Source organism: Citrus sinensis, chromosome 9, assembly GCF_022201045.2.
Source record: "Citrus sinensis cultivar Valencia sweet orange chromosome 9, DVS_A1.0, whole genome shotgun sequence".
Lineage (NCBI taxonomy): Eukaryota > Viridiplantae > Streptophyta > Magnoliopsida > Sapindales > Rutaceae > Citrus > Citrus sinensis.
This window is the reverse complement of record NC_068564.1, coordinates 32,831,155-32,853,184: the sequence shown is the minus strand read 5'-3', so window position 1 is coordinate 32,853,184 and position 22,030 is coordinate 32,831,155. Positions and strand designations below refer to the sequence as shown.

Here is a 22,030-nt window from a genome sequence, read left to right as displayed (position 1 = left end):
ATTTTGATATTTTTTATTTTTACCAATATTTATAATTTTATAATTTAAATTTTATTATTTATTTACTAGTAATTTTAAAAAATTAAAATGGGAAAATGGGTAGGGGATGGGGATTCCACCTCATCCCCGTCCTCCCCCACCCCGAATAAAAAATTGGGTAAAAAAATTTCTCCGTTCTCTCCCCGAATAAGAAATTGGGTATGAAATTATTCCTATACCCTCTCCGAATGGGAAAAATCCCTGAGGGTACCCGTCCCCGTGGAGATTTTTACCATCCCTAATGGAAATGCATTAGTCAACGGTGTAATTTTTTCCCACACTGGATCGATCCGGGATACCTGCAAGTAGCCGTTTCTTTGTCTCCTAAAAAGTCAAAACTCTATAGCTACTCCATAGATTTTACTAAAAATTGATTCTTCGTCAAAACGGAAAAGCATTCAAGGAAATGGATACCTACGACCTATATAAAACTTACGTTATTGAAATAAGAGACGGCCCCAAATTTGCAATTGTTAGAATTTGGTGTCAGGAACAATTTTCTATTTCAGAGAAAGCAGCAAGAGCTTATAAGGTTTTTGTTATTTCTACCCAATCACACCCACTGTTGACTTGGTGTGTTTGGCTAGTTTTTCCCGAGAAAAAACGTGAACGTCTTACACGCAGAGGACTGTGTTTAGCCCTTTAGACAATTTCTGCAACCTAGGATTCTAGAAAATCAACAAAACAGTTGCATGCATGAATGCTCGTACAAAAATATGATATATGAAATGTTGGTGTATGCGTCACCCAAGTCTCAAAAAATAGAAAAATGTTGTCTTTGAATAGGTTGATGTCACTCCCCATGTGTGCTTAAATAAATTCCAGCCGTGCATACCATGATCTGGACTTTACCGATGTAGTTTCAGATAATATAACTCTTTAATGGATGATCTGCAAAAAAATGTTTGAGCAAAACTGTTATTACAAGTTATCTCAACCAAGCTTTAACTTATTAGAGTCTAATTCCATCACGCAATATGACTATGATCAATATTAATGTATCCATGTTGTATTAGAAAATTCAAAGGAAGCGTATCTAATTAAAAGATGAAAATGATAGCTGGGTTTTATTATATTTATTCCATCTTAAACGGCAGAATAATTGCAAATCCGGCACAATGAAAACAAAAAAAACATCTCAACCTACCCCAAAAAAGTAAATTAGAGTTAGGTGTAACCGTGTAAATTGAAGGGCAATAATTCGTTGCATGGCCTTAATTTGTAAATAGAGAGGACAATCATGCTTGCATGGCCTTAGTTGATTTTATCAGCTATTACTACTACTTTTTATTTATTTATTTATTTTTTTTAGAGGAATTAATTAACAAGGTGAACCAAAAAAAATCTTTAGAGATAGATCCCTAGACTCCATAGATTGTGACTGTTCATAGCAAATAGCAACTTTGTATGATTCTAAGGGAGGAAAAAGAAGGGTGATAAAATTATCCGAGTCAATAAATCTGTGTGAATGATAAATATCCAAACCAAAATAGTAATATGAAAGAACTTACTCACTTTTATTTCATTTTATTCATTCGTTTATTTATTTTACTTAAAACATCATCATTAAAATGTCAAAATTAGTTTTGGATTAGGTAAAAGATAAAGGGAGAGAGAGATTTAATTTTTTTTTTTATAATTTTTCCTTGTTCTAGGCGTTGAAAATAGAAGATTATGCATAACTAATCCAATCTATTTGCCTCATGATCGTGTAGTCCTTTTTGTCTTAAGTGGTTTTATGTCAAACGTTAGCGCTTTCGTCTTATAACATATTCAGTATGAAAATTAAAATGTCAAAGATTTGAGAAAGAAATTGTCGCAGCCATGGGGTTTCGTATCAATTTGTTATTATCTCTTTTTTTTTTTCTTTTTATTTAACAAAAAAAACTTTGACCCGAATTTATATATAAAAAGTATTGAGAGATCCCAATTTCAAACCAAAAAGACTATGATTAGGTTCTTGAAATTAATCATCATGCACATGGGGTTTCTCAATCCCTCTCCCATATATATATATATATATATATATATACACTCACACGCACGATTCCAAGAAGTGACAAGCAAAATCTTTTAGAATAAAAAAAAAATTAAGACCATTTCAAAAGTTTCCACATTCGTAGGATCTCAACAGTAATTTTTATTATTATTTTCTGTTTAAACAGCCTTAGAATTATCTGATTCTCAACTCTCGACCCACATGACTTTACACCGTGCGTGCGTGTATACCTTTTGATGAATTCAACAGTGTGCTACAGTTCCTTGTTATTGGTTATAATTTAATGATGACTTAAACTTTATTAAATTACCCGAAACCGGTTTGATGGATTTCATCAATATAAAAAGTTTTACTTTTTCTAAAATTAATGAGTCCAAGGACCAAATGGGATGGGCCCAGCCCGAGGTTTTACAACCCAATGGCCACTACTTTTGGTTGAGCTTTTAGCACCCCTCAATTTTCCTGATAAAAGCCCTCTCCCAAAGATAGCCTATAAAAGAAATTTAAAAAAAATTTCCTCATAAAAGCCTTATATTACTTGCTTTCCCTTCTTGCGTAAGAAATTGAAATAAAAATGAAGAGCAGAGTATTCGTCAATTACTCAATTATTTGCACAATTGGTAGACAGCATGGCATAGCATAGCATAGCGTCGTCGTCGTGTAAAGAAGATATGGTTTGTGAAAAAGTTTCATAATTAACAAGAAATTATGCCTTTGCCTTTGTCTTTTATTGTAATTTCCATTCAGGTTAAAATTGTAAACTCTGAAGAGGGCTTTTGTGGTGTGTGAGAACCCAAATGTTGTACTTCTCATTTTTTGGGTAGCTTCCAGGCTGGGCTACGCTCTTGGGTTACTCTTATGAACCCAAATTTGTCTCGCTGTATATGTATTTCTAAGTGGACCGCTGCACACCCATTTCTCAGCTACATTATGATTTAGGAAAGTGTAATAATAATAATAATAATAATAATAATAATAATAAGAAGTCAATAAATTGGTATTTACGATCATAAATATGCCAAGATCTTATATATCTTCCTGCATGCGGTTGTGGGAGTGGATTTTTCATTAACTTAAAAAAAAAAAAAAAAGCACACTCCCCTGAGAGTCTGTATGTCAAGTGGGTATTTTATTGATTTTCGTTTTTCCAGAAAATTTTTAAAAAGTGTAAAAAAGGTGGGGATTATTGAAGTGGTCAAATGCTCATATGCAGGGGTGAGTAAATGACCTGAACCGAATTGATCTGAAAAATTTGAGTTCGGATTGGATTTTGATAAATGATATAATCCGATTGGGTTGGATTTTGGCCAACCCGATCAGATCGAATCATGATCGGATCGAACTTGACCCAATTCGATCCGAAAATCCAAAAAAAAATTTAAGCTAAAACAAACACAAATCTTCAATTCGATCCGAATATGTTCGGATCAGATCTCATGTTTGGAATTAAGTTGGGATTATATTTTTTCCAATTCAATTGACCCAAAATGCGATTGAGTTTATCCGAATCTGATTCAAACCCGAATTACCCACCCCTAATTAAATGGGCTCGGTTACGTCACATAAAATTTGGGTGTTTCAACTGTACATGGTTTAAATTTGATGTGCAAATCCACTGACAGCTCCACACAAAATCTATTTATTTCTAGAGAGCAAGTACCAATTATATTTTATGGTCTTTGCTGGCCAAGTCTCGAACTCCAATTAATACACTAACAAAATATAATGAAGAAATAATTCAACCAAGGACAACTCTTATTTATTATTTTATACTTCAATTATTATTATTATTATTATTATTATTATTATTATTATTATTATTATTATTATTATTATTATTCGCTGTGAAATCGTATAGATTGAAGCAAGCATTGATAATTTGTATAATTTATACAAGAGAAGAATAATTCAACTATTTATAAACGAATCACGAATGCACCGATTTTATTATCTTCTGCTGGTTTGTCGAGTAAAATAAGTTGTATAAAGACGTAGGCTCAATTAAATTATTTAGTTTTCATTTTTTAAAAGTACATTTAATAAATGATTTTGAGTTCAGGATTTAAAATTGTTATAATATACAATAATTTTAGAGATCACAATAATTGAGTCTGAATTATTACGTGTCATTCATTTATTTTACAGTGAATTTTATTATTAGTAAAATCAGTATTCTGTCATCTACAATTTTAAGATCGTATAATTAAGATTTAAGTGCATGTTTGGTTGGAAGAAATGGAAGGAAAGAGAGGAAAAAAAATAGAGGTCAATCTCAATTTCATTGTTTAGTTTGATATAAAATCATCTTTTCTTTCTTTATTTAATTCTTGTTTATTTCTTGTCCTTTCCTTTCATTTATTTAAACCCAACATTACTCAATTATTGAGACCCACTTAATAGTATGATATAGGAGCGAGTTTAGACATCAAATAAGTACATCTTAAAAAGAATTTATAAGCTCTGTATCTTGAAAGAATCTATAAACACGATTGAGTAGTATAAATAAGTTATAAGTCACAATCAACATTAGACTAAAAAAGTGCTTCCAATTGAAACAAATCAGAAACATGTAATTAACTTTCTTGGAATAGTGTTAAAAGTAGTTAGCAGACTTTAACCAATCTTTAGTGCTTAGTACAACATTACATGAAATAAATACACAGTATATAAAAAGTAAAAGAAAGAATACATAGAAATGGAATTAGATTCCAAGAGGCCCACTTACAGAACCAAACAACACATCTTGTAAGCTAATTATTCTACATTAACATGCAGTATTAATAACATAATTCAGCAGGCATGATTCCTACTTTAATCGTGGGCGGCCATTTATTTGCTTATTTTTAATTATATATGCTTTGTTGTTGGTGTTACGTATTGCCAACACAAATGCACTCTTCTTGACTTTTCTCTATTATTACAAATGCACTCAGGTGGTTTGGAAAATGCATTACCAAACGAAGGTAGAAAAATATTAATTTAACTTCTTTTACTATTAAGAAAAAAAAATGCATCAACATGTCCTATTTATGAAAAAAAAAATAAATTGAAATTTTTATAATTTTTAAAAAATAAATTAAAAATTATCATTCTATCTTGAGGATTAATTAAAATTTATCCCCATACAAAATATATCTGTGAGTTATACAAAATATATAAAAGAACAAAAGTCTTTCAATCTCATAATTTACAACCAGTGAGAACACACATTACGAACATTGCAACAAGGGCTGACTATTAGTTATGATTACCAGTGTGAGGCTTATTATGATTTATGATTGATGAATTTCCATCTTAAGAGGGACAGAGACACAAAGGCAACTAGCAAGAAGTTGACTAGACAAAATGCTAAATGCTCACAGAAATAATAATGTCCAACGATGAAGACGCAAGCTTTATTTGTTGGTTGAGGTTTTACAGGAAAAGACTAAAAGGTCGCTGTCTTAAATTAATTAGTCACTTTCCACTTTTTACCTTCTCTTATATTTTATTTATTTGTTTGTTTACTTTTTCATTTCACCTTATCTTTCTCGTTTATATTTGGCAAATTTCAGTTACACGATACTTCTATTTTTAGCCAGTGCTAATATATTGTGTCGTGCATTATTTTGTCATTTTTTTCTTGGTCAATATCTTTGTGAAAATCCTGATCGAAGGTTTCAATCATGGAGATAGTTGACCCATATCCTATTGAACTTACCGCCGTCTGAGGTATGTATTAATTTGGCCATTGCAAGATTAGAATTTTTCTTTTTTTGATGTGGGTAGTGGAGTTTTTTATTCTTGAAATGTTATTTTGCAGTTGGGGATCGATCAGTTTGATTCTTCAATGAAAGATATGAACAGGGTGTTGGTGTTTTGAGAGTTTTTGATTTGATGAAAACTTGTGATTGGTTGGTGAAAGAACTGAATTTGATCTTTTATGGAGAGAGATTTTGAGTTGTTTTTTAATTCGTGTGTTTGTTGAGCTTCCTCGAAGTTCACGAGATTTTGAAGTAATCTGTATAAGTGTCACATCAAGGTCAAATTGTTAATGCATAGTTAAAGAGGGAGTGGTTCATTTTCTTGTTTATTCGTGAGTGAGCCTCTCCCTCTTTTGATTTCAATAAGCAACAAAGCAAGTGAGAGATTTCATCAATTGCAAGTTTGGTGGATATGAGGAGCTTTATGTACCAAAAAAGTTTACTTTTTGGATTGTTTCAAGATTGAGGATCAAAAGTCCTTTGAACTGCTCAAACTATTAGTAATTCAGAGGATTTTCCGAAACCAGAAAATGAAATTTCTGAGCATTGTGGGTAATTCTTTTGGTTGTTCGGCTTCTGGGGAGCGATTAGTTTCAGCTGCAAGAGATGGTGATCTTCAAGAGGCCAGGGCTTTATTGGAATACAACCCAAGACTGGTGAGATATTCTACTTTTGGTGTTCGAAATTCACCTCTTCATTATTCTGCTGCTCAGGGCCACCATGAGGTATTCTATACAATTTTCAATTTGAGCTGAAAAATGTTGTATTAAATGATTAATTGCATTTTCTGAATTATCACTTTTATAACTATTGATTTACTTTTCTTTCTTGTTTTTAGATAGTTTCTCTCTTGATCGAGTCTGGTGTTGATATTAATCTCAGGAATTATCGTGGTCAGGTACAATTTAATTTATGTCTCATTGAAATTTTGGTTTATTTTGATCAAATTTTGGTTGTGATGCTACTATTTTAAACCTTGTTTTACTTAGAATCTTGAAATCAATATATCATTTCTATGATAGTTGAAAACTTTGTTTATCTTATTGGTGAACAGACTGCGTTGATGCAAGCTTGTCAGCATGGTCACTGGGAGGTTGTTCTAACCTTAATTCTTTATAAAGCCAATGTAAGGCATTTACTATGACCTAGTTACTTTAGATCATTAACCATCAGTGTTACAAAGACTAGTAGCTAACATTGTATGACGAGCGTCTGGGAATTTTTATTTTTTCTTAGATTCACAGAGCAGATTATCTGAACGGGGGTACTGCACTCCACTTGGCTGCTTTAAATGGCCATTCTCGATGTATCAGGTTACTTCTTGCAGATTATATTCCTAGTGTGCCCAACGCGTGGAACAGGTTAAGGAAAAAGTCAAATAAAACTGGGTCGATCTTAGAATTTGATGAAAGGTATTTTCATCTTGAAGTCCTCTTACACTTAAGTGAGCTTGAGTTTTTTCGTTCTGATTTACTTTTTCTGCCATTTTGCATGCACCAGTACTCTTCGTGAGGTAATTAACAGACCGGCTGATGGAGGAGTTACTGCTTTACATATGGCAGCACTAAACGGACATGTTGAAAGCGTGCAATTACTCCTGGACTTAGGAGCTTCTGTTTCTGAGGTCACCATAGAAGATGGAACAACAATTGATCTAATAGGTTATCCCTTATGCTTGTGCTTTTTATGAGTGATGATATTTGTCCTATAATCTGTTAGCAAAGGCTCTACATTTATTTGTCAGTGTTAGAATTTGCCCTAATCTTGATATTTTGTTCTGAATCTGTTCTTGATCCTCCTGCCCTCTCCTCTCTCTTCCCTTCATTTCACTTTGATAAATAAAGATTCAATTTCTGAACTCTTATCATTGCTCATTCTTCTCTTCAATTTTTCTGTATCGTGTCTTTTCTATACAATAAGCAGATACGTTACACAGATATACTTCTTTTAGATGATACCCATTTTAATGAAGGCCCAAGCAAATAAAAAAAAGAAAAAGAAGCAACTCTATTTGGTGCTCTTGCACATTTTTACCTTTTCTGCTTTTTTTTTTTTTAATACTGATTAATCATCAGATTACTGCATTACACAGATATTTACAACAACTGCTTATTGTAGTAGAGATATTACACTGATATTTACAATCAGATATACATGACTGGGACTTACATTATTACAATGAATTCTATGAAGTACATGCCCAGACAAATAACCCCTCACAGGAGAGGGATGTCCATTCTCCACTTGCATTTCGCAAGGGAGAAGGATTTTTAAATATAAAGAACATTTAGCCCCCACAATGCTTTTGTGGGGGCTAGAACCGCTGCCCTCACAATGCTTGTGAGGGCAGCAGCCCACCACTTCGGCCAAGGCCGAAGTGGCACCTTTTCTGCTTCTTCTGCCATATTAGCATGAATTTGATTCTGTACAAGTAATTTCACTGTTCACTGTTAATTCTTTATTAATTGATCACGGATATCATATCAGTTAGGTTTATTTCAGCTGGAAATGCATGAATTTGGCAGCATATAATTGAAGGATAGTATGATTATGAACATTTGATGGGTTCACCAGACCGATATTCCATTCATGGAAACTTTTCAGTTTAAGCCTTTTTGCGATTCAGAAACAATAGCACATTTATGGTTGGTGTGATTTCATCTTTTAAGTCAATTGACCTCATTTTAACTAGAAAACGAGATACCCACTTGTTCTAAAAGATATGTTCAGATGATCAATACTTTCTAAACCTTTTCAATTGTCGGAATGTTTTATTTGCTTCTGTGTTCCATTCTCTGTAATAGTACTTGTCTGTTTCAGGCGCTGGAAGCACATCCCTTCATTATGCTGCATGTGGTGGAAATGCGCAATGTTGTCAAGTATGTTTATTTGACTAATATCTGCATTTTGATTTTGTTGTATCTATGCTGAAGTTTACAATTTCTAAATGAACTGTGGTCCAGATTTTGATTGCCATGGGTGCTAGTCTGACTGCTGAAAATGCAAATGGGTATGACTTTTATGTATCCTCTGTTCTTGTAATATTCAAAATTTATATTGTTGTAGATTTTCACTTGGGTGTGTTATGTTTTCCATTTAACTGTGACTTTTATTTGTTTCATATTCAAGTAAGCTTCGGGAAATGTTATCATTTGATGCTGTTGCACCACTTGGTTTCTGTTCTTATTGTTTCTTTTTCTTAGTTTTATGTGTTTGTGTGAATATGTCAGGAAAAGGGGGAAGAGGTGAGGTTTCTAACTTCTAGAAACTATTGACCAGTTGAGGATTGACTGCTTCAGTAGTCTACACAGTAGAAGGAAGCCCTCTATCCCTTCCCTACTCCCCCTTGGAACTACAGAGCTCTAACAGTAAAAACTGTATTAGTGATCCAATTAAAGTGGACAAAATAGGAGGCACAATGAAGCTTTTTCAAGGTGCAGTGAGCTAGACAGCTAGTCCTTGATATGATCGCTGAGTCAAAAAATGTATGAAATCAACTGTGAACTTGATCAAGTGAGAACCAAGGTTCTTCAATTCCTTATGTGAAAACAAAAGGATTGAGGTTCTGAGGTATTAATTATATATGATATTCTAAATGGGGAATAATACAATGATCACATAGTCCTTTGTCTTACACTGGGGCCTTAGATTGACACTAATCTTATGAAATGGAAACAGAGAAGCTGGTGATGCTTCGTGAATTTCCAAACCTCTAATTTCATTGAGAGGATGGTCCCTGATTTGAGTACTTTTAACTCCTTGAAAGATCAATTTGATGCTCTGATTTCAGCCATTTAATCTATAGGATTTTAACCCGCTGTTTGGATGGTTACACAAGTATTTGCTCTTAGCTTTTCTTTCCAAGAACTCATGGAGCTTGCTGCGTAGTGGGTTCTGGATGCTTTGTGATTTTGATAATGTTTCAATATATCCCTGAGGCATATGGAGGAATGGGATTTAAGAGGCAGAGGATCTGCATTCTTAAGTCTGATATTGCATGTGCATAGAGTCTCTTAAGAAGTTTTTCCTAAGATGTCAATAGTTCCCAAAGTTTTTCATTCTAGTTAGTCTACTTTTCTGAAAAAATTCTTATTTGAAAAATTGGAACTATGCTTTCCTACAGATGATATAGATTACAGATGCAAGACATTGTTGGGTCAAGATCTATTAGTTTTATGATCTTCAGGGAGACTCTTTGGAGATATGCCTTTCTTTTTCTCTTAGAAAGCTAAAGGCGTTGACTCCTTGTAATGTTTCAATTTGCTGCAGATGGACTCCTTTGATGGTTGCTCGTTCATGGCATAGAACAGGTCTTGAGGACATTCTTAGCACGCAGCCAGAAGGCCGACTTGAGGTTCTTCCTTCACCGTATCTTGCTCTCCCCCTCATGAGCATTGTCAAAATTGCTAGGTGATTAAATTTTGCCTTACTCCATATTACTGCACTAGCATATGTTGTTCTCATGGCAGTAACTTTGAATTATAATTTTGTTCTGATCAAACTACAGTATGTATTTTCAGTTGCCCAATGAATGTTACACTCTCAACAAAAGGTTTTTCATATGTCTAAGATACTTTTTATCATCTGAATGGAATATCTGTGAGAAATGACTAAACATGGAAGATCCACTTCGTGTCATTCAAGAGTTTTTTTCATTCATTTCCAAATAATCTCATATGATTGGTAACTACTAGAGGGTGGTCTTAGGTATCTCAGCTTGAAATTTTGAACAACTGATATTGGATGTACTATGGTATTCATGTTAACAACTTTTGGGTAGTCTAGGTTTTGCTTCTGGTGGATTTCTGGTCGTCTGTTTTGTAGTGGTGTTAAATCCTTCTATGTCTCTCTTTCTCACATAAAGGCATAGGGCCATCACATGTTAGATAAATCTAGTTGTTTACCTTTTTTTTTGTCTTCTGCAGAGAATGTGGATGGCGGAATAGTGATTCTTTATCCACATGCCCTGATCCTTGTGTTGTTTGTTTGGAAAGAAAGTGCACAGTGGCTGCAAAAGGTAATTACGATTGACCTATAATCATTATAAGCAGTTCTCTATCTCTCTTTATAAAGTTAAGATCCATTACAACTAAACTGGAAAGAGGAGTTGGTGATGCAAAGAGATTCTCTTTGACATCTTGGATCCTTTTTGTTGCTGTAATGTTTCTATTACAATTTTCATCTATATTATAGTGGAAATTTTAGTGCAGTGTAATAGAAATTTACAGGATCCTCCTCAAAAAATGGGTAAAGGACTGATGTGCATTCATCCATACATACAAATATGTGTATGTTTATTGAGGCAGTACTTTATTTACATTTATCTCATTACCAAGCTGAATTTTGTGTTAAAAACTCTATGAACTGGAGGTGACACTGACCTGGATTTTTCATTTTTTAAGTTTGAACAATCTAGTTTTAGGCTTGATTGGTAGTTTGCATCTCTATTGTGTTTAATTTACTCTTTATGTCACCATCAATTGTTCTAATGTAGGTATAATAGCCATCGCTTTACAAATCCTTGCATGGCCAAGACAATGATCCATAATATCTTGTGGTGCAGGCTGTGATCACGAGTTCTGTACACAATGTGCCTTATACCTCTGCTCTACAAACAGTTCCTGTGCTGTTGCCAAAGGGCCTATTGGCTCAATTCCTTGTCCACTCTGCCGTCATGGCATAGTCTCATTCGATAAACTACCAGGGACGAGACCTATCAAGGAAATTACAAGAACAAGTAGTTTGTCCCTGACATTTTGCACCTGTTCTGTTGATCATCAAGTACAAGAGTCCACTTCACTAACAACAGGACTTTGCAAGCCTGGTTTCCATTGCACCCGAATTTCCCCACTGGGATCTTCTTTCCGTAGCTTAAGCTGCCAGAAGTTCCCATCAATAAAACTCAACTCCAGCTTCTGCTTGGGAGATCCAGAAACTAGCTCTTCTTTAGTTCCATGCAACCGGAATCTCCGAGACAAGCTCGTTGGATGTTCAAGAATGAACTTTAGACGGTCGGTTTCCAACACTGACCGTAGAAGGTCGTGGTTCTCAGCACTCAATCAATATGTAACTACGGGCAGTGGGTGCTAACAGTTTTGGTTTTCTTTTCCTTATTCATATATCAAAATACATATTTTTTCCCACCTCCTTTTTGGTTCATGTAATATTATTCATAGAGAATTCTATTGTTCATGACTCTGATCAATGATCCTATTTGGGTTTGTAAATATTAATTATTTATGCTGTTGCCAGGAATGAATCCATTGGGTTTCAGCCTCCCCAACATCTGTATGTAATGAACTGGACATTGAATTGTATCAGATTATACTGTCGTTTTTTCAAGTTCACCCATAATTTCTTTCGGCATAAATTGTCCAAATGCTTTTGGAGGAAGCACTTTCATTAAAGATACGTTTATACAGAAAAATTGTGTATACCTTAATCAATTGAATGATCAATATTCAAACGGATCTGCATGGCAATTGTGGATCTAGTATCACCGTACCATTTTCAGAGAAAATGATTTTATGACCCCTCATGTTTCCAGTTATTGTTTTATGACCCTTAAAGTTTGACGTTTCTATAATATGGCCCAGCGAACCAAAAGCCTAAATCTACCGCTACTCACCCACACATTCACAGTTGAAACACCAAAATGGGCAATAATTCATTGATTCCTTAATGTCTCAATAGGCCAGCGCCAGTGCGAACTTAAGCTTAAATCAAGAAGAAGAAAAAGATAGCATTAATTAGCAAGATGGGGTAATTAGCTGTCCCTCAGGCTCAGAAATTAATTGTCATGATGTATCATGGATGTAGAGCTGTAGTGGCATGCACGTTCATATTTTAGTCTTTTGTAGCAATTTTATTACAATAAAAAAGAAAGAAAGAGAGAGAGACTTTGGTTAACGATGTATAGTCACATCATCACAAAGCTTGAGTGTTATGGAGATTGTAAGTAGAACTGGAATTAGTTGCCCCATTTTTCATCTCTCTGTGCCAAAAAAGAAAAAAGAAAAAATCAAACAAGGAAAAACCCTAGCTCGTAGCTGCTGCTCTCAGCACAATAGAAAAGAGGATAAAATCTTAAATTTGTCAAATATATGAGACATGTTTCTGGTACATCATTTCTTGTTAAATTCATTCGTTGAACGACAGTCAATTATCATGAAAAATTTGTGGGAGAAGAATAGGATTGTATAAATATTCAATTTCATACTTCTCCAAGACATTAATTGTACGATGAATTGTCAGTCAAGGCATGCAAAAGCTTTTCATTCAAGCACAATTATAGATCTGAAAGCCATCACTTCATTGTCAATGGAATCTTGCTTTGCCAATTTGAGGGAGCTTTCCCCAATTCTAATCAGAGCCTAAAAGACATTCAAATGCTAGGAGAAGAAAACGATTTATTATCAGAATGGAAAATACAATGTTGCTACAGCACAACAATTTAGAATTCAATTACGTCAACAGAGATTCTTTATCATGGTTCATTGAGAATCGGTGCAGTTGGTACTTTGCTATACAAAATTCTGTCTTGTAATTCAACCTCTACTCCGTGTGTTTCCTTGCACTGATAGTAAAAAACTGTGTATGCCATCCACCAAAACATTTTAACCAGGCAGATAGAATTTACAACAAGCAATCCAATGACTATAGGAAGCACCATAGATTGTTTAATAGTCATCAACCTCAAAGCCTGGAATAAAATGGAACTTGATACTGTAAACACGATATTCAGCCCAAAACCAAGAAGCTGCATGCCCTTAACAATTTGTGCTGCCTTCCCAAGAGCCTCAATTCCACATTTTTCTTCCAGAACTGAAATTACAAATGCCAAAGCCCATATAACAGCCAAGTAATTGTAGAGAATAGAAGCTAAGATTCCAATTGTGATCAATAACGCTTTCAAGGCGATTGGTTGTTGAATGATGAGCATCATAGGAAGTAAATTTTCCAAGACAAGGAAACTATAACCCAAAACCAGCAGGGTTATGTAAAACCAAGTAAAGAATGGCCTTTTTAATGATTTAAGAGTTGACAGCAAGAGCTCCTTGAAGAACAAGCTTTCTCCACCATGCATTGCAGCTGATGCAATTATCGTAGCTGTTGAAAGGAATAAGGAGGTAGCAGTGATGACGATAGCATATGTCCATTCCAATCCAATAAAGACTCGAAGATCTTGCATCAAACCGATGAGAAGATAGGCGAATTCTGTGCTTTTGGGGTCTGTGACAGGAATAAGAAATGCCTTGGTAACCAAGTCAGGGATGAACGGTTTGGTGGAGAAGACATTGGACAAGAAGAGTAAGGAGAAAAGCAAGAGGTTTAGCAAGGTGAGAGAGGCCATAAGCCGCACATTTTTGCTGAAGATTTTGGGGGTTTCTCTTAGAATCCCCACAAAACCTAACATCATATCAGATTCCATAAGCATAAACATGATGTGTTGATATGCTGCACATGAATTATTAAAAATGAAATTAAATGCATGTATAAATCATCAAAATTAACTAGGATTGCTCCATTAAACTTAATAAATACATCAAAGATTCACTTTACTACAAAGAAAATAATGCACTTGCAGCAACAAAACCGTGATGAGACATCACCCTGTCATAAACAAACAAAAAGCACTCATGGAATTTAATCATTGAAAATAGAGGTTTCAAGTTTGTAAGCTCTTCTTTTCTTTTTCTTTTTAACAATTTGAAGTTTGTAAATTCAAGGCTAATTGATAATCGTACTTAATTTTAACGTAACATTTAAGGAACTCTAAGCTACCTTTTTCTTCTCTACAAATTAAGTAATATCAAGACATACTTTGCAACAATAATATAACCAGCAAACCCAACAATGAAACTGGTAAGCTAATAGTGTGTGCAGCGATGATTGGTACTACTTTTCAATTTGGTAACTAGTAGTTTATTTTCAACAAGGAAATTCTAATGTGTTACCTATTACGAAGCAAGTAAAGTAGTAACCTAGTGAGGGTTATTCACCCAGCTAAACAAACAGAATTTTTTTGACAAGCTATGCACAGATGCACCAGAACAAACAGAATTTTGCACACCATTTATTATAATAATTGAGCAGCTTATTTTGCTTTATTATTATTATTTTTTCATAGAGCCGAACACTTCTCAATCAAATTCATACCCTTTTAGTCAATGAGAATACAAGTAAGAGAACTAAACAAAGTTGTCTGCAATTCATATAGGAAATAAGAATTAGGATCCATAGACTCTTGAGTCAAAAAAATAAAAAACGCTAAGAAAAAAAGTTATTTCCTCTGTCGCACAATTCCCATTAAAGGCTTTCCTATCAAATTTCAATTTGAACTACTTTTATGGAGCCACCAAGCACAGAATTTTGTAACTCATTCGACAAGTATCCAAATTTCTTTCCTTGTCATATTTCTCATAGGGGCATCTAAATAGATATGTATTTCTTTTCTCACAAATCGGGCCAATAGCAAATCATTCCTTTCTCTAACAGTCCTCAAATAAGATACAAATGCAGAGCTCAAGAAACAACCATCCTATTTGTCTAACATGATTTGGATCTAAAATAAACTAAAAGAACCACACTCACAATTTACTCAAATCGAAAAATTGAAGACTAGTACCAGCGAGCAGAGATGGTAGCAGAGACGAAGCAAAGAGCAGCAGGAGCAGTAGCCAGATTGAGCAGAGACGGAGCAACAGTAGTAACGGAGATGGAGCAGCAGTCAATGTTGGGCACGGAGAGCGAGAGTGGTGACAGTGGATTGCTGTTGACGAACGAGTAACAACCACCGAGAGGGAGAGAGCTATGAAGTAGACCTGGATAAAGAGGAAGAAGAGAGAGAGATATGTGCAAAGTTCAGGTGGGTTGTGGTTGAAGGAGAAGTATTAACCACGAAGAAGGGAGAGCTGTGAAGAGATAACGAGAGGGAGGGGATAAGATTTTGGGGGGAGAAAGATAACGTTTAGATTTTGTTTTGAGGTTTATTATTGGAAAATACGAATTCTTTGTTTTATAATTTATTTTTGGGTTCATCTCACCGAACATGTATTATGTTTGTACTCTTAAAACAAAAATGAAAACAAAGCCTTAAAAACGACGGTACCGAACAGGCCCGAAGGGTTTTCTGTTTCTTCGTAAACCAAAAGAGGCAGCAAATTAATACATGATATTAATTTTGGGGTGTGTGTACTCACTATCTTAATTCTCTCTCGTGAATTATGAGATACGTGTGTGGATTAATTGATCATTATAATTGCGTTTTGCATGTAATTAGAACACAATTGTACTATCATAGCTTATAGTGAAACCCGGAAAAAGGATACCTCACTCCCCTAAGTCTAGCACGATGTAGTTAATCATCTCTAATGTTTTTAATTAAGAATGGCCATACCTCATTTTGTTAGTATTTTTCATTTATTTAGAATATTGAACGTATTATATTTTGGTACTTTTTCCCCCCAAGATCTACATTGTGTGATCAATTTTATGAGAAGATACAATACAAGAATCTGTTTCTATTTCTAAAATGTCGGCGCTTCATATTCATGGTAAAACAAATACATCAAGTGTGGGTGTCCTTTTTCTATTTTATAAGTAATGGAAAAATTTATCTCAATAGGATTTAGACGGAGTAGTGCTTATATGAATATTTTTTAATAAAAATTATAAGTAGGATAATAGAGATTTTTTTTTAACAAAGACGTTTTTATTTTAGTAAGGTACAAATATTGTTAACAAATAAAAAAAAACACAAATTTTAATATATTAATAAATAAAAAAAATTAATGCATCAAAAAATTTAAGGATCCATTTGGTAACATTTTTCATTCCGTGTTTTTTATTTTTCAAAAACAAAAATTAAGAAAATATGCTTGGCAACCCTTATTCATGCGCTATTACAATTTTTGATGAGAACGAGATGTTCTCATTCTTCACTTTTTGTGAAGAAAAGCAGAAAGTGACTTTATAATATTTTTCAGGATCTCCTTAAGTTATATTTTATATACCTTACACCCACTCACATGAATAATATATTTTAAAATAACTTAATTTTATATAATTAATATAACTTTTATTTTGTGTTTTAAAATAAATTAATGATTTTAATTTTTTGATGGCAAGTTATGATTAAGAATTATCATGAGATGATAAAACTCTTTTATCTTACACTCTTTTGTATAAATAGATATACATAGGTAGATATATATATTTGTATGTTTATAAGACAATAATATCGTATTTTTATATGTTTTTTTTTTAAATATCAACATGAACAACAGAAATATATATATGACGGATCGCAAATTTTGATAATTGTAGCATAAACTCACTAAATATAATGTTATTATTCAAAAAACCTTAATTAATAAAATATTTCTTTAAACATCATTTTTTTAAAAATAGTTTAAAAACACTAGTTGAAAAACAACACTAAACGCACTTTTAATTTTTTAATATTTTAATAACATTTTCGCTCGAACAAAGTGAAAATTTATTAATTAAAGATGAGTAAGTCAACGAATTAAAGCCTTCTACTAGCAAGGAAATTGAGAAGAAGACAAAGCCAGACTGCATGTTACCATTTTCTTCATTTGTATTCATTGCAGCCCATGCTACTCTTGGATTGAAGTCGGCCCTCTCTTTCTAAAGCACTTGAAAAATCCATGTCGCCATGCTTAGTTACAATGCTTCCATATTTACGTAAATGAGGGGGTAAAAGATGTGAGACAGACGATAGAGACCCAGCAATGACACTTTGCTTTCGGGATTGACCCTCATGTCAATTGTTGTACTCTCTCGCCCTATCTCCTCTAAAACCCTACACTCATTGTATAGTGGCAGGCGGAGTCTACACTTCTTATTCCCTCGATATTTTCAAGGCTTTTTTTTTTTTTTTGGGTCCACAAATCTCATACATTTATTTAGTTCTTCTCTGTAACCAAGCATATTTTGGAAAGTGCTGACTTTCTGTATCTCATTTACTGTCCTTTCTTTAATTTGATGTAGAAGAGTCGTATGTATCTTTAAATTTTTCCAATATTCATAATTATAATCAAATGTGTTCTTCTCAACTTCTCGGAGAAATTCTATTACGTAGCATGTACCAGAGCCATTTTTAATGATTTTTGTTAGACAATTTTTATATCACCCCTCACATAAACAGTATATGTGTAGGATCTACATATTATTCATGTGAGAGATGTCTCTTACATTATATATAAGATATAAGATTTTTTTGTTATCCTAACCTCCAAATTATATCTCTCTTGTATATTATTCCCTATGGCTCATGCAGTTATCCAGTACTTATCTACACGTAACATATTCCTGTTCCAAGAAACACGATCAATTACAGAATGCGAAAATAACAGGAGCTCCACAGGTGACAGACGGGCCTGCATTTCAAATTATGCGTGTTGAAAAAAATTCAGTTTGTTTGTTTTGTATGCCTGTCCTCTTCTACAATCAATAAATATGAACAGTTCGATCTTCATCTCCCAACTGAAAAACCATTAAATAATTCTGCAGCCATCCATTTTACACAGAAGCTGGACCAGCAGCTTGCAGCTAGCTCGGTATCCTGATATCATGGTACACACCCATGGCTTGTAGCGGCATGTTCACAATCTTAGTCTTACGTAGGCAAATTTTCAACTTTAAAGAAGAAAGAGGGGTGATAGATAGCAATAGCATTATTTTAGCAGCTAGCTAGCTAGACTAGTAGACTTGACCATGTATTGTCAAATCACTCAGCCATGTGATTGATGATTACCAAGATTAAAAGCTCTTGCCAGCAGTAAAAGATCCTAACTTTGTTGCCTTGCCCACTCTCAATTCTTACCATTTCTCACCACTCTCTATAATATCTGAAGTGATTGTTCATTTTTTTAGTGCACTTTCTTCCGTCGAGAGTGAAACCAAATGTTTCCCCACTTATAGTGATTTCTGTCAAAATGGAATGATTGCTTTTTCTTATCTCCTTGCCTCAAAAAAGTTGTAAGCAACAGGCCAACCCTAGCCACTACTCTAGGGGAAGTGTTTTCTCACAAAGCTGTTTAGTGTTTTTCTCAGTTCTCAAAAGAAAATGCATCAATGGATTTTCTTTGGCAGTATATATCTAACTTTGGTCTTTGTGTGCTCAGTTGTCATTCCTAAGCTGATGTTTGAGAAATTCAATTACTTGTTGTCTGGTCATGCACGCATTCCGGATACATGCACGAGCCCTTATTCACTCAGCTTTTTGTATGTAGAATAATCACATCCCAAATCATTTAGGGTTATTTTTCGCCAACCCCATAAGAATCGATAAATTTTATTGTGCACCTACTTCTTTCAACAACTATCCCTGCACACCCCTTTCGTTAAACAGTGCCGTTAACTTAATAGTTGCAAGGGTAGAATAATAAATATAATTTATGGATGATTAAAAGTGGTATAAGTTTTTTTTCTTCTCATTTTCCTTTTCATTTATAGATAATAAAAAATGGTATTTTTTTTCTCATTTTCCTTCCTTCAACCTCATTTTCTTCATTCTCCATTCATGCCCTCTCCATTCCCAACAGAAGAATCATAAAGCCAGTGGCCCAGTTCCCACAAACAAAAACACCGAGAATTCAATTTTGCACTGCAACAAGAAGCACAAGCAAGACACTGGTTTGGGCTGTTGCCGGCAGGCGCGGCGTCTGAGATTGGCAGCAGTAAAATCAAAGTCCTAATATTTTTGGTTTTGCATATTATTCTTTATTGTGTTTTTGGGTTCAGGAGATTTATTTGAAATAATTTTTTTTTTTTGTGCATAAAATTGAAGCTCTTGTTGTTGTTATTGTTGTGCTTTCTGATCAAATTTTCTTTTGTTCTGTTGCTATGGTGGATACCGGGAAATGAGATTTGATGCTCTCGTGTGTTTTTTTTTTCCTTTTATTTTATTTTACTTTTCTGAAGAAGAAGATGAAGTTCTGGGTTTACTTTATTATTTGATTTTTGTTGTTATTGTCCTATTATACAAACTTATTCATTTCATTATATTAATAAATTTTGCATGAAAATAAAATAAATCCTATTTATTAAAAGGATATATTTCATTTATTATAATAAACTTTCATTTTTTAAGTTCGTTTGAGTTATGATGGGTAATTTAGTACTTAAAGCAAATTTAATTTAAACGATAACTGAAATTGTTAAAGTTAACCAAGATTTTAATGGAATGGATGTAAGCATACTTAAGTATGATTTTCAAATAGAAACATATCATGCACAAAAAAATTAAAAGCGGAAGTTTAGAATCAAATCTCCAGTCATTGAAGTGTTTTATAGTTAATTTTAATATTTTTGAAGTCTTTATAATCAATAGTAATGGTGTAGCATAAATATTTTTTTGGGCCAAAATCATTTCCACTATCTCTTTTTGACATGTCATCTTTCCGTAAAAAATGAAGTGTTGAAACAAAGTTTGTTTTGAAGCCATCATTACAACTATTAGATAGCATTTATTTCTTTAAACGTGACAAATTAAATTGAATGAAATGTCGGTTCACATACTGAAAATTACCCTTATCTTCTATATTAATCATTAATTGTTTATCATACATACATAGGACACCTAGAATGAACTGGATCATCATGGTGTTAACCAGTCAAAATGAATAACTTGTATCCATTATTATTGCTTAATGCTTAAATGCCTATTTCACAAAATGCGAAAGAAAATTTCACATTTCACAAGATCACACTGTTTACACACACACATGTTCTCTATTATGACCTTATACATTTATCTCACATATGTAGATTTACGTATTTGAACCTTTTATCACATATGTGGAAATAAATATAAGTTTTAATCTCACTAATTAGTGGTTCCTATAAAATATATTGTTAATTAAAGAAGTAATGGTAAAACTCTATAAATATCCAATAAGAATTAGCAAAGTGAAAAACTTTTGTTCATACTTCATAGCGTCATAGTTATAACTGTGTAATGGTTATGAAGATTTTATATAAGACAAATGTTGTAAGTCAAAGAAGAAGGTAGTCTTGCACAAAACAGGAAACTGAGAGAAAAACATACAGTGTCAGACTCTGCAATGTTACTATTTAAATTCAAAAGTATTCATTACAACGTGCTACTAATTAATTAAACTGTTGAATATTTTGAATCCCCTTCATTTTCTCTCTCGTTAGAGTCCCCATGCATCTTATTCTTCCGAATTTACGTAACTGAGAAGGCAAAAGATGTGAGACAGATGAGAGATATGTTTTGATAATGATGACGGCTACAGTAAATATGATCAGTGATTCAGTACTAATTGTTACGTCGAATTACTTGCTCTCTTATCTCTATATATGCTGCTATTCTTGTACTCATTTGCTGATTAATAATCCTAGACTTAATTAATATTTTCAGAATTGTTTTTCATTTCTTGTCATCGGGGCCACAATTCTGATGCTTTCTTTAACTCTTTTCTGAAACTAAACATACTTTTGGAATGTCAGCATTCTCTCCTTCTCATTAATTTCCCTTCCTTCTTTCACTATATAAACCCCATCAGCAGTCTCCTTATAACGCAAAGCATCTCTAGTTTCCTCTTTGGATAACTCCTCACACACAGCTATCAAAAACCCTAATGCAACAAAACGAAAATGCCCTCATCAGCTCGCTCCATGCCTCCCTTTCTTCCTATTGCTTTTGGTTATGCTGGTTCAAAAGAAATCTGCTTATCCTTGCCGAGGGAAAATGTGAATCTTGGGATCCATGACGAATGGAGAAAGATCAAAACGTGTAGCCTTTGAAGATGGTGTTATCCTGACTGAGCTTTGTTTGTTTTATTTTTTTTTCTTTTTTCTCTTTCAGTTCGCATATCCATTTCATTTTCCTCTCCTCTTTTTTTTTTTTTAATTTTTTTCTTGACCTTGCAAGACTTTTTATGTTTGCCATTGTTTTTGTGGCCGTCCTCTACTCCGTATTAGTTAATAATTATTCTCTTTGTTTTGATCAACTCTCCCATCGTGACTTTCCTCTTTGATTTCCCCTCCCTTACTCTTTCCTTCTTCTTATTCTTCGTCTATTCCTCCTGAGCTTTATGTAATGACACCAAATATTGTATTTGGTGTACTGAAGATGAATATGTAATGTGATGCCCTGAAATGCTATATGATCTTTCGATATTATTGTTGTGTAGTTTGTGCGTCTTTCTTTCTGTTAACTGCGAATTTAAAGACTCATAGTTTCTGCTTCCTTCGG

The 22,030-nt window shown here is 33.6% G+C and overlaps 2 protein-coding genes across 4 annotated transcripts; one reads left to right on the top strand and one right to left on the bottom strand.

The window, feature by feature from the left end:
- The first annotated feature begins 5,438 nt into the window (after positions 1-5,438).
- Positions 5,439-12,128, top strand: LOC102611281 (probable E3 ubiquitin-protein ligase XBOS32). The gene is made up of 11 exons (XM_006474039.4): positions 5,439-5,749; positions 5,841-6,506; positions 6,620-6,679; positions 6,836-6,907; positions 7,018-7,193; positions 7,282-7,442; positions 8,602-8,660; positions 8,745-8,791; positions 10,051-10,191; positions 10,707-10,798; positions 11,345-12,128. Exons 2-11 carry the CDS (start codon positions 6,312-6,314, stop codon positions 11,869-11,871), a joined length of 1,530 nt encoding a protein of 509 aa, XP_006474102.1. The 5' UTR covers positions 5,439-5,749; positions 5,841-6,311; the 3' UTR covers positions 11,872-12,128.
- A 1,042-nt stretch (positions 12,129-13,170) lies between these two features.
- Positions 13,171-15,943, bottom strand: LOC102611566 (uncharacterized). Of its 3 annotated transcripts, none has more exons than XM_006474041.4 (2): positions 15,376-15,943; positions 13,171-14,238 (listed from the first exon to the last, which is right to left on the bottom strand). In XM_006474041.4, exon 2 carries the CDS (start codon positions 14,222-14,224, stop codon positions 13,268-13,270), a length of 957 nt encoding a protein of 318 aa, XP_006474104.1. In that variant the 5' UTR covers positions 14,225-14,238; positions 15,376-15,943; the 3' UTR covers positions 13,171-13,267. The 3 variants fall into 3 exon arrangements, with proteins under 3 accessions (XP_006474104.1, XP_006474103.1, XP_006474105.1); XM_006474040.4 differs by having other exon boundaries at positions 15,410-15,943; XM_006474042.4 differs by having other exon boundaries at positions 13,171-14,190; positions 15,410-15,943.
- Positions 15,944-22,030: the final 6,087 nt, after the last annotated feature.